Source organism: Pavona decussata, unplaced genomic scaffold (genome assembly GCF_977016875.1).
Source record: "Pavona decussata unplaced genomic scaffold, jaPavDecu1.1 SCAFFOLD_163, whole genome shotgun sequence".
In the NCBI taxonomy this organism is placed as follows: domain Eukaryota; kingdom Metazoa; phylum Cnidaria; class Anthozoa; order Scleractinia; family Agariciidae; genus Pavona; species Pavona decussata.
Genome location: NW_028145574.1, coordinates 193,530 through 206,349, shown reverse-complemented (window position 1 = coordinate 206,349; position 12,820 = coordinate 193,530). Strand labels below are relative to the sequence as shown.

At 38.5% G+C, this 12,820-nt stretch overlaps 2 protein-coding genes across 2 annotated transcripts; one reads left to right on the top strand and one right to left on the bottom strand.

Annotated features, from left to right (window-relative positions):
• Nucleotides 1–1,941: 1,941 nt before the first annotated feature.
• On the bottom strand, nt 1,942–9,618 carry LOC146464466 (mediator of RNA polymerase II transcription subunit 21-like). The gene is made up of 6 exons (XM_085129691.1): nt 9,485–9,618; nt 8,133–8,214; nt 6,860–6,895; nt 5,898–5,998; nt 3,989–4,064; nt 1,942–2,617 (listed from the first exon to the last, which is right to left on the bottom strand). Exons 1-6 carry the CDS (start codon nt 9,524–9,526, stop codon nt 2,550–2,552), a joined length of 405 nt encoding a protein of 134 aa, XP_084985817.1. The 5' UTR covers nt 9,527–9,618; the 3' UTR covers nt 1,942–2,549.
• On the top strand, nt 9,578–11,728 carry LOC146464465 (large ribosomal subunit protein P2-like). The gene is made up of 3 exons (XM_085129692.1): nt 9,578–9,711; nt 10,835–10,993; nt 11,496–11,728. Exons 2-3 carry the CDS (start codon nt 10,835–10,837, stop codon nt 11,682–11,684), a joined length of 348 nt encoding a protein of 115 aa, XP_084985818.1. The 5' UTR covers nt 9,578–9,711; the 3' UTR covers nt 11,685–11,728.
• Nucleotides 11,729–12,820: the final 1,092 nt, after the last annotated feature.

Genomic DNA, 12,820 nt, shown 5'->3' with positions numbered 1-12,820 from the left:
CCGCGCCCCCTTTTTCTCCATTTCCGACTTTTCGCTCCCTTTTTTATGAAGGAGCCTCTACGAAGGAGAGAGTGCACGAATGGAGTCCGACTGCTTCACTCAGCGTTTAAGACAGTTGTTTCCTTGGCTTTTCTCCAAGATGGGGCAAGATTTCTGCACAGCCCCTTTCTTGATTACATTGCATAGGATAAGAATTTCGTAACTTCAGTTCTGGTCATGATTTATTTATCGTCTGTACATGACAATACCATGACTGAGACGAATTTTAATTACATCAGGTGAAGTGATTTTACATTCAATTTGTTTAAAAAAAAAATAGACGGATATTTGTCAGTTACATTGGAATTTAAGAATCCACGAGAGCTTGGAGAAAGGGTCACTCGACCTTGTTATCGCTCGCTTTATCGCTGAGTTTCTGTTGAAACGTTTTTTCATCACACTTTCATGCGCGACTCGAGCTGATTTCTGGGTAAATAACATCCGGAGACATGGTACCACGCGAACACTATATCCGATTTATTTTTAAGTAATTCGCCCCACTTTTATGGGAACTATTATACAGTGAGACTTCAGGTGGATTCTTGGGGCCTTATGTTGGTTCAGTCACGTATTCTTCATTCTGATTGAATAATCGCTCTTCGCTAATTAAAGTATGCGGCTTTCTTTTACGTGCTTCTCTTCCGTCTCACAGTGCACTTGGAGTGTGGACAAGTTTAATATTCTCATTCTCATCAGACTCAAGACATGACTTGTAAATACTAAAAGGATCTGCAGGGGTCACAAGAGGTGCTGAAGATCTTTGGGGACGTGATACTTACTGCGGATGGAAAACGTGCTCTCACGGAGAATGGTGTAATGAACGGAAATCAGTCACTGAAATAAAAATGAGACTACGTGCAGAAACGTTGTAATATATCTTAATATATACGGCAGTTTCTTTTTTCTAATTAAAAGGTTGAGCGGCTCCTCTTTTCATGTTATCAGTGGTTGCTTTTTCCTGCTTTGTTTCGCTTGTTCTTCGTTTCTCTATGTCAGGCACAAGACGAATTATGATCAGCTGTGGCACATTTCGGTTCACTTCGCTTACGGGCGTCTAATCCTTCTTTCCGACTGTCTCTATATAATATAGAGGAACTGCTACGATACGGCATACACAGACCAACTAGTGATACAAAAAATTGGACACCATTATAGGAGTTTTGAAACTGGCAAATGCCCCATGACGGGACAAACAAATAAGTCATTCGTCCTCCTTTCGTCTTTGCCGATGAACTTGTCATTGAAAGGAACAGAAGGAAGAGACTGTTGCCCTCCGAGGTGAAAATTAAGAGGCTGTCAAATTCCCCGGGGTAGACTAACGCCCGGAAGATATTAGTCTGTCAAAAATGAGGGAAAAAATATGCTTTTTGGATAAACGCCGGGTCTTGGAGGGCATGATTTGAATAAAGCCCCAGCAATTAATCGACGGAGTTAATACGAAATCAAGATGGGGGGGAGATGTAAGTTTTGCATTACAGCATAGAAGACAGAGAATGCAATTCCCAGGGTCCCTCCTCTTTACGTCCCAGGCCGGGGGCGCTTCCTGGGACGTGAAGAGGAGAGACCCTGGGAACGAGGTTGCGGCGTAACAAAGGAATGAAACGGCGTGGGTAACTCTGTATGTAACTCTGAGATGTTAAGGGTTTATTGTTTAATTTTATCCATTTTTTAATGAATTTATAACGGAGTCGAGGTCCATTGGAGTTACAAAAAGGCGAGATCTATATTTTGCATAGCAGACAAAGCAAGGTAGATAAATTAAGTCTATTATTATTATTATTATTATTATTATTATTATTATTATTGTTGTTGTTGTTGTTGTTGTTGTTGTTGTTGTTGTTGTTGTTGTTGTTGTTGTTGTTCTTCTTCTTCTTCTTCTTCTTCTTCTTCTTCTTCTTCTTTTGTACACTTTTCGAAAACATGGTATTCCAACCACCCTGCAAGCTTCCCTTACGATACAATGCGAAATTCACAATGCCACAAATGCGAAATGTCAGGGGAAATCCTCTCTCGGCATCATGTCCACAAACGAAAGCGAACAACTTGCTTTACTGCGTTAGTCTGTGGTATACTGTATGTTGTCAACTGAAGTAACGGTATTTTCACAAAGTCTAAAAAGATAAGGGTGGAAGACAGAGGGGAAAACCTACAGAGGGGATCCGCCCCCTAAACCAAGTCCTTATTCCTGATCACTCCATAAGGTATTCTCAACAGCTTTGCAAAATTAAGCCCACAGTTTAAGTGTGCTGCTGACATCCACGAGGATCAGTTAGTGCAGCGCATGCTGCTCTTCAAATTCTGAACCAATGGCGCAATTATCCGTGTTATATGTCAAATCGGTTTTACTTGAATGAAACATGGTTGAAGTTTCCTCAATTGGTCCGAACATGTTGCTCGTGTAAGCAACCCAATGTGGTCGTATCGTGAATGAACTTCTTAACATATCCAGCTGCCTTGATTCAAGATTAAACAACGAACAGAAACAGTGTTCTTCAATTCGCCTCGTCTCCTCATTTGGTCGACAGCCTAGATTCTGCAATATCACTCAGGGCCTGCTGGATTAACTCTAGTATCTTTTCTGTGGATGAAACAGAGTAGCAGTCAGTCGGCCAACCTATATGAGTGCATGCTGTAAATGTCAGTATAGAATACAGGGCTAGCAATCATTGAGTGTCTCTAGTCCAGGGTCCGGTTGTTCAAAAGCCGATTAATGTTAATCCACAATAATTAAATAATTATTAAAAGGTAACTGAGGTTTTCATCTCGCGCGAAAATGTTTGAAAGGTAATTTTAAACTAAAGGCAAAGAAAAGTCTAAATCAAAACCGAAGGGCAAAATCTTTTGGAGAAACCTTTTTCGTAATAAGAACAACTGGGCGCACAACATGCACAGATGGAAAAAGTTACTTGTAGTAACGTATCCTGACGAAGTGAGAGGGCTTTTTCGGTTTATATGTTTAGCAACCAAACACCTGAGATCGGGCCTAATGTTTTAGAAAATATCAGAAATCGACTTTGTCAGTGATTCCTGAGTCATGAAACTAGAAGACTGCGGCTGAATCCTTGTTTAGTGACACATTCTGGAAGATAGATAGGTAATTTGAGAGTTTTGGTCAGTTCCAATTCAAATGTGTGTCATGTTAAACAGTGCTCTATTAACTTTTCTAGCCATGAGTACAGTCTGCTTGAGTTCAGTTCACTCCTAAATCCGCCAATAATGCGTCCAGTAGGGTTAAACAAATAAAACATAACATCAAACACTTACAATTTATTAAAGGAGGGATGTGGAAGATGATCTGTATTCTATCGTGATATTCACGAAACATTCAAGATGCTTTTCTTACGACCAAGTTCACTCCTCCGCTTTCCGCGTTCGAATTTACCGTGTCGCACAAGCTTAAAATTTGAAGAAATTGAAAACTCAACCACCTCTCGAAGAGGCTTCACTCTCGTTTTCCCCCTCGCCCTTCCCAAGGAACAAAAAAAGTTCTATTCCGCGCAAGGGCGTTCACTACATTTGACGCTACAAAATCCTCGAAAAGGTGAGCCAAATTTCAAGACCTTCTTCCTCGACAGCACAACTGTTTTCATTGCAAATGGAAAAGAAACCAAACCCTTTTTCAGAAACAAGACTGTATTAAAAGTCAAGTGTATTTTACATCATCACACAAAAACGTAGTTGCGATCTTTGGTGAAGGTGGAGTTAAATTCTAGGAAAATATTCCCGAGGAGAAAAGTGTAAAATTGAGACCATCACAATTATGTACGCAACTTAATTAGCTTGAACATTCAAACCTGATTTTTTCAGGCTTTCTGTTTGCAGCTGCTTAAGTTGTGTACATGGTCTCGCTTCTATTCAATCTTTGACCTGCAGTTCAAATATATTATTTCACATATTTGTCATTCAGTAGTGTAATTTTGCAGGGTATTTTTGTCTGCTGACTGCATACCTCCTCTCATCACTGCTTCCTCTAGTCTCCTCCCTGCTGCATAGCTTTCACTTTCCAACTTGTGTAAGCTTGCTGCCTGTTAACCAATATAAACCAATATTGTCAATATATTTGTTCTTTTGCCACCTATGGTCTACTAGTGCATAGATAATCTTATTTCCATTTTATTACCATTACTGTAATAATGCCCAACCCACATGTCTATCTCTTGCAGAGCTGTCATTGACTTTTGAAGTACACATAGAAATGGCAAAAGTAGTTGTGGATTTGAATTTTTGTGGTGTCTTTTAAAAATGTTCTGTTTTTCTGTTAAAGTAGCCAGGGCTAGAACTCTAAATAAACAGTGAAAATCCCTGGTCCCCAGCCCTAAATGATGTCAGAGATACCATTCAGTATTATTTTTTTTACTAAAAGGTTTGGATGTGAAGCATGGATGATTTAATTTCTTCTCTGTTAAAACCAAAACAAAAAGAACCAACAAGACTTGAGTTAATCTTTTGTCTCTAGTTTCATCAGTTTTTACGAAAAGTCATAAATTAGTTTGTTGAATTCAGGCGTTAAGGCCGAAAAATGAATACAAAAAACTAAGAACATAACTTCTTACACAATAACCAAGTCCCTATGGCAAATTAGAGCTAATTTTAAGAAAATTGGATTATAAGGCACTTGTGCCTTTTCCACCAAGATCGTGCATTTTATTATGAATTTTAAATTGAAGGACCTATGGTGCCTTTCAGATCACTGTGTTGTTTTAGCTCAGAATCACCAAAGTTTTTGCATGTGGCCTTGAATTCCTTCAGCAAACACTGCTCCAATGTTTTATCCACTGCTTTGCACTTCATAAAACATTGGAGTAACATTTCCTGAAGGAATTCAAGGCCACATGCAAAAACTAGATATATAGATAGACTCTGGTAAAACTGAGCTAAAACAACAAAATATGACCTGAAATACACCATAGGTTGGTTTTAAATACCCCCAGCCCTTCAATTGCAAAAAATTGTGAATTTGAAATGCATCAGGTAGTCACGTTTCCAAGAAATTACCAACATTATGGCTTATATATGCAATTTGATGTTTATCTTTTTTTTAAAAATATTATTATGTAAACATAAGCATGAAAAATTACAAAGCATCCATTGTTTTTAGTGGATTTTGAAATGAAATTTTCAGGGATTTTATTTTTCAAACTGATCATGTTTCTCCCAAATTTGAATTCCAAGGGAGCAAAAACAAAGTGCAGGCCTTTCACACCAGAACATCTTGTTTAAACTTTTCATATCCTTACAACATACTACCAAGCAACACCACTGTGTAAACAAATTTGCAATAATAATAATAATAATAATAATAATAATAATAATAATAATAATAATAATAATAATAATAATAATAATAATAATAATAATAATAATAATAATAATAATAAAGATATTTAACAAGGAGCCTACATCACAAATGTGGTTTTCACATAAGACTTTACCCTAACAACATCAATAAGGATAATAAAGGTCAGGGCTGTCATTAAGTTTTCAGCCAACATGTTGCATTAAGCTTCTCACCCGTAACAGTTTTGTTAATTTCTGAGTAAAATAACCCTTCAACCATCAAGATCAGCTGTAAAATCAAGGTTCTTTCAAGGGTATTCAGCCGTAACAGGTGTTACGGGTTACGGCTCTTAATGACAGCTCTGAAGGTAGTCTAAACAACAAGAATGAAATCCTCCAATCACTAACACAGAGCCAGTTGGCACCATCACCTGATGAAGACCAGCCATATAGTGGTCAAAAACCTATCAACACCTATGCTACACCATCGTGAGACAAATGATTAATTTTGATTCATCAAATTTATCCCCACTATCATCCTGTCTGCCTCCTGTAGCAAACAAATCAATAATTATTGCTACCTGAAGAGCTGGCGAACATTCTTCACTTGGCAGCGACTCAATCAAGGAATCAATATCCTCTGCAGTTCTTGAAATGAGAGTGGCAAACAAAGCAGCATGACCTAAGACGCATAAGAGTCGGAACAATCAGAAAATCATCTGATCAAGCAACTTATTGAACAAGACTGGATTACCCAGGGATGTCACTAAGAGCTGGCTACCAGCGAATTTCATTGTCTGAGAGAGATCTTATCACTGGCTGAAATTTCAACAGTACACAGTCCAAATGAGCCAAATTGATTTATTAATGAGCCTGCTGAGGCTTTTCTCAGCTGCTTGACTGTACACCATACAAGTGATGGCAGCTTGTGTCAGATTTGATTGCGATCAACACATTATTCCTGAGGGGTGGATGCAGATATAAAAAAATTGAGATGTTCCTGACAAATTCCAAAAAGAAGCCCTTTGATGAAACACAATTTGATTTTATGGCTATGGTTCAAATTCATGTTGTTCCCTCAGAAGTACTAATTAGTACTAATTATTTGCTCTGAAATTCTGGATTGGGTCAGAGTGGAAAGTTCTTGTCTCCGAAACGCACTAGTGAGAACAGATCATGATGCTTTTCCAGCTTTCAAGAATTCAGTTGATTTCTTTAGTTTGGTGTTCTAGAATTATTTTGTAACTAAACTAAGGTACTGTTCCACACCAAAAATATCAAAATCCCCAGGACACTTCCACTTCAAAACAAACAATGCACCTGTCCTACACCCTCAACTCCTTGAATTTAAAATCCCTAAAAAAAGAAGAACAAAACTTGCCTATTTTTTTGGGCAAACAAAATTGAAAATAAATTGTTCAAGTAACATTTCAAACACTTCATTCCATTAAAAATAATAGAATTTCATTCACTACCTAGAGAGGCATTGAATTGATTCTGCTGACTGATGCAATTAGTAATTATTATAGTAAATTGTACAAACCTTCCTGGGTCACATCGCTACCTTCTCCACCTGATGCTGTTAAGAAAACAGTCATCTAAAGTTAACAAGTAAACACAGCCGGGCTAACCTAACCTAATGGCAAAGTTCCTAACGAAATAGCTCATTGTAAAAGAAAATCATGACCAGTTAAAAGGCTAGCATGGATACTTGTACGAATCAACCCAAAGAGGAACCAAAGGGAAAAAAAACACTTTTTCTTTGAGTAAGAATCAATTAACTCCCAACTGGCCACATCTTGAATAGCTAGTCTTTTTGCCATACATGTAGCACCTTAGGCCAAGTTACTACCATTCATAGCAACAACAATCGATGATATTCATGGAACACCGTACCCCGTTATGAATAAGCAAAGCAACAAAAACAATCAGCTTTCGTTATGCCCTTAAATAGTTTTGTAATTTTGAAGAAAGTTTAAATTTTGAAAATTGCTTGGAGCCTTTGGAGTGGTTGGCTTTTAAAGGCAAAAAAGAAAAAGAAAAAAAAAGAGAAAAGAATTACTCTCCATTACCTTGGGAGGTTTGAAGCCGTGACCGTTTGCATGAAAGACCACGTGCAATGATTTTAACAGTTAAATGACTTTGGATGGCCAAAGAAGAATACACAAATGAACACTGAACACCCTAAGACATTTCTCCATAGTATTTTTTCTTCCATTTTTTGCAAAATTCTTGCTGACTTGGCGACAATCTCAATCTCCTTCAACTGCTTTCAACACAGACTACACAGGGCTTTTCTCACCAAAATAAAACCTATGAAGACTACATTATTATGTTAGTCGAGTGTTTTTCGGGCTATTTCTATTTCTCCAAAAAGCATGAATTTTTGTAACTATTGAAGGAGGAGAGAAACTTAAGCAAGCTATGAGAGTGCACCATATTTGAAAGTTTAAAGCCCATCGAGTGATCAATGGAATGGGCAAATGACATTTCCCCCACATTACAATAACTTGTTCATTGTGCATCTGCACATTTGCGAGTTAAAAATGAGGTGCATCATTTCTCTGTGTTTGGAAATCACATGAAAGACTTCCTTGTGTTTGATATATTACCTCTTGACATTGTTAAGAACCTTGGATTTTGTACCAGTTATTCATGTCAGCTTGATCAAAAAATGTTTAAAATAAATGAAATGAAATCCTCATGTTTTGATTCAGCAAAATTTAAAACAAGAGACACTTTGTAAGGATGGCAGAATGGGAATGTAAGCTATAATAGATCTAGGGCTTGCTGAATAAAACTTAACTTCAACTTACACTTGTCAAAGCCAGCAAAACTGTTTCCAGGTTGAGCTGTTTGTTGTAGTATACCAACACTGTTACAAAACTGATCTGCAAGCTGAGAAAAAGGTGAACTTAAATTAATAAATATTAATAAGGTGAACGCATTACAAAAAATACACTAGTCTTATGCATTGATATTTAAATATTGCATAGAATTATTCAACCATAGCCTCCCTTCAAAATCCTGAATGCTGATTGTATGCATTATAATAATCATCCTATGCAGCAATCATTTTTATTGCTTGTTATTAGGGCCCTATCTTTGCCTGTTCAGGTATTTAGAAAGTGGGGAGTGCTGCAAATTAAAATTGTGATGCAGACAAATAACAACAACCTAGCTAAAATTGGCTTAAAAACTCAAGTGAGAAACATCTATAATCTGAGAATATGAATTGACTCATGCCAAGGTTTGACTGTGAGTTTGTCATACAATGGTTAATAATAGACAAAATTCCATCGTCTTAACGTGTGGTAGATGCAGACATATAGTCAAACTTAAAATCTTTAAAATAGTTCTCCGCGCTAACCCACTTCCTGAGATTGTTAAAGTTTGGGGACGCTGCTGCCTCCTTGTCATTGTAATAACAAAATTCCATAAAGGTGAGCCTCTCTAAGAGAGAGAATCTTTCACATATTTTGACTTGCACCTTGGTACAAGGAGACAGTTCTGCTCTCAAGTAAAATGTGTGTTAACGCTTTTTTGACAAATAGTATCAGACAGCGTATCACGAAAAGACTCGCTACGAGCCTTATAAAAAGTCTGAGAACGTCTAACTTATAGTAAAGAAAAAAAGTGGGTCAATGAACATGGCTAAGGACTTCATCAGAAGCCATATCCTTTGGTAAATTATAGATTATACATGATGCCCTACAGTGTAGTCTTTCTATTGAATTAAAAAGGTCAGACTGACAACACGAGCCCCATAAAACTGAACCGCACTTACTGGAAGAATCACTTTAAAATAAAAGTCCTTTAAAATGCCTCTTGGTACAAAATGAGATTGTTTAAGCAAATCAAGTTTTTTGGCGAAGGTTCTCTTTGTCTCAAGCACGTTGGCTACCCAGGTGAGTTTCTGGTAAGGTAAGGTAAGTAAGCAGGCAGTAAGTAAGCAGGTAAGTGTGTGCTTGGCGTGGAACTTTGAAACTGCCGGCGCATCTTCGGTGTGTTACACTGTTTTACCTGTCTGTGAACATTTTATTCGAAATTGGCGGCGCGCGCGGCTTATCTGCGAAAACATTGACAGAAATAAACACAACAGAAATATTTTTAATTTACCAGGATCCCTTAAGACTAACTGGAGGGAAGTACTGGAATATAAACTCACTTGATTTAGAGCGTCTTGCAACTGTGTAATTCTGTCCGCCATCTTTGTTTCGAAACAAGCAACCAGGCACCCCTGCAGTTGCCGTTGGTCCACCCCGCAGTGGGGTATATAAAGCGACACGTGCACATTTTCTTTCTCTGCTCGTTTGTCCGAACAAGACGAACTTGTGAAAAACTGAATCGAAACTTCTCTGCGTGCACATCGTTTCGTGTCTTATTGACTTAAAAGTGAGTATTGAAAAATAAATAGTGTCTGCCAAATACAATATGCCATAAATTTGATTTTGGGTCTTCACTGGAGGATAGCAACAAACATGGCTTTGTGAACCAGCACCATTTTGAATTGTCACTTAAAATTTTGTTACTGCGGTGTAAATGGCTCAGTTGAGATACCCTGACGTTAAATTACAAGGAATTGTGGAATGGTAGCAACTACACAATGTAGGGCCACTTTTGAAGACGATTATATTTGGTGGCTCGTTTGGCTCGGCAGTGGATGTAAATAACAAGATATAAAGAATATGCGCGTTAAGTTTTACATCTGTACATTTGGTGGCTCGTTTGGCTCGGCAGTGGATGGAAACAACCGAGCCAAACGAGCCGGTCCTTTCTGTTAAGCGAGGATCAAACGAGCCAGCTCGGTTGTTATATGGATGAAAGTGGCCCTGTATTCTGTAGTTTTAGCCAATGCGTTTCCAATGGTGTCCATTTTCATCTCGGCGAAAACGAAGCAAAATATTTAAGCTTACATCCACACTAGCGTTTTCGTATCGTTCTTAGCTTGTCCACACTTAAACGCTCGAAAACAACGAAAATGACTGGGACTTGCACATGTGTAACATCATGACCATCGGTGCTGCATTTTGGAAAGATGCTCCGATTTCGACTGAAACCAATGGCATGTGATGCTTTTTATGTCACCATTTCACCTGTCCGAAACTAGAAACTAAGCGTTTTCAAAAGTCTCCACTTTTGAAACCGTTTTAGTGTGGACAATAGCCAAAAACAAATCGAAAAGTAAGTGTTTTCAAACCAAAATGCATTAGTGTGGATGGGGCCTTAAGCCTGGTTTTCACTAGTGATGTAAGCACAAGAGTGGTTATTTCTCTGTGTAGGATTGACAAGTTGTTGCACAGCTCATGCTCGACATGGGCTGTCTTGAGAATCTTCTCTAACTGTCCAACCACTCCTGCTGGTGGTTTATTGTCAGCTTTTGTTCGCTTGTGTGCTCAATAAACGTTTTGTGCCAAACACTGGTCTCTGTGGTTGATTCTAGAATTGAGAGCATGTAATGTTGTTGTTTAGAACAAATTTTGATTGAACTCCTTCAGTAACAACAAATTATTTTCAGATGCGTTACGTGGCCGCTTACCTTCTTGCCACCCTGGGAGGGAACCAAAATCCATCTGCATCAGATATCAAAGACATCCTCTCCAGTGTTGGTATTGATGTTGACTCTGAGCGCCTTGATGTTGTCATTAAAGAACTAAGTGGCAAAGATATCAATGAGGTAGGGTTCTTTTCATTATCTTGTGATGTTGGTTAAAGACCCATAGTACCTTACTTCTTCCAAAACCACTTTCTTCTGCCTCAAAATGAAATCTGGGGCAAATGGAGCTCTAACCACAACTTGTTCTCCATTTAATTATTTCTGTCAGTAAGCAATGTGTAGTTTTAAATGCAGTTGTATTTTTAGTATCTTAGCTGTTGTATTTCATTTTACAAATAGTCATTTGGTTATTTATATCTCAGAGATATAATGTATTTACTTTAATGAATGCCAGAGCATGCTTTGAAGCAACACGAAGTAAAAAAAACAATGAATGAAAGGTAATTTATGACAACAGAAAATGTATTCTTGAAGTAACCAAAAGGTGCGAATAAACGTTCCCACATCTTGAAACCCTCAGTTATTAAACTTTCATTGAGAGTATTGATTTGGAGACGGCCATATAAATATTAGAAGGGGTATACATGTACCTCCATCTCAGTATCATCTGATTATCGTCTAGGTGATTGCTGAGGGTAAAACCAAGTTGGCGTCTGTCCCCACTGGTGGCGCTGTGATGGCTGGGGCTGCAGGAAGTGCTGCACCTGCTGCAGCTGGTGGCGAAGCAAAGGAGGAGGAAAAGAAGGAGGAAAAGAAAGAGGAGGAGGAAGAGGAGTCTGATGACGACATGGGATTTGGCTTGTTTGATTAAATCACTGTATGACCAAGCTACAAATAAATATGTTGCCAATGTAATGTTTGAATGTGTTGACGTTCCTGTTGGGCTGTTTTCACCCTGTTGCCCGTTTCCGAAGTTCAAATGGAGACTGGGAAAGAGTTTTTAAATTTTCGATTGGAGTCCATCACAAGAAAGATCAAATTAAAATTAGGCAGTCTACCAAGTTTGAGGTTTTGTCATTAGATTGCAACCATGTACAAGGTTTTCAAAAATCGGAAAAATTGGACCTTTTGTATGGATTTGGGGGAGGCCATCTCAGAATTACCTAGGTCATAGGTCACAGCCTGGTTATTACACAATGAGACATAACCAAACTTGTTAAACTCAGTAATTTTCATGTGATCTTTCTGGCGATGGGGTTCATTTCTTCATATGAAGCAATTTGAACAATGTGTAAACTAGGGCCCAGTCCCTTGATGAACTTCAGAACAGGCAATACTGGTGGGCAGATCAGTTTATGCCAACACAAAAATGCTGGATATGCATCAAGAAAACACATACAGGAAAAAAAAAACGCTGTGTGTTATATACATAACTTGTTGCAAGGAGAGTTTGATTTGGTCAGTGATTGCAGGGTGGCATTATGGGTCACTTCATGCCTCTCTTCACTAATTTGCAATCTCCCCTCCTCCAAAATCAAATAAATAACCCAAAACCCTCTAATAGACCTTTCTCACTCGGCGGCCATGTTGAGTCTCGGGAGAACAAAAAGCTTTCTTTTGCACGGCTAGCCTCACCCACACACGAATTCGGTGCAAGGCTGGCCGTGCAAAACAAAGTTTTTATTCTCCGAGACTCACCATGGCCACTAAGTGAGAAATGTCTATTAGGGACTGGGTACGAGTCAGAAAAGGAGGGGTCCAAATGGCATTTTATCACAATCCAATCTCGTACCCAGAGTCTTCAGGCCTTTTGGTCAGCGGGGCAACGCCGGGAAGACTCTGGGGACATCGAAAAAATTCAATTTTTTTGATTGGCTGTTCCGTAACGGTTTCCATTGTTTTACCGCAGAAATCCTGCGGTAATAAAATTCAATGTCCCCAGAGTCTTCCCGGCGTTGCCCCGCTGACCAAAAAGCCGGAAGACTCTGGGTACGAGATTGTCACAAT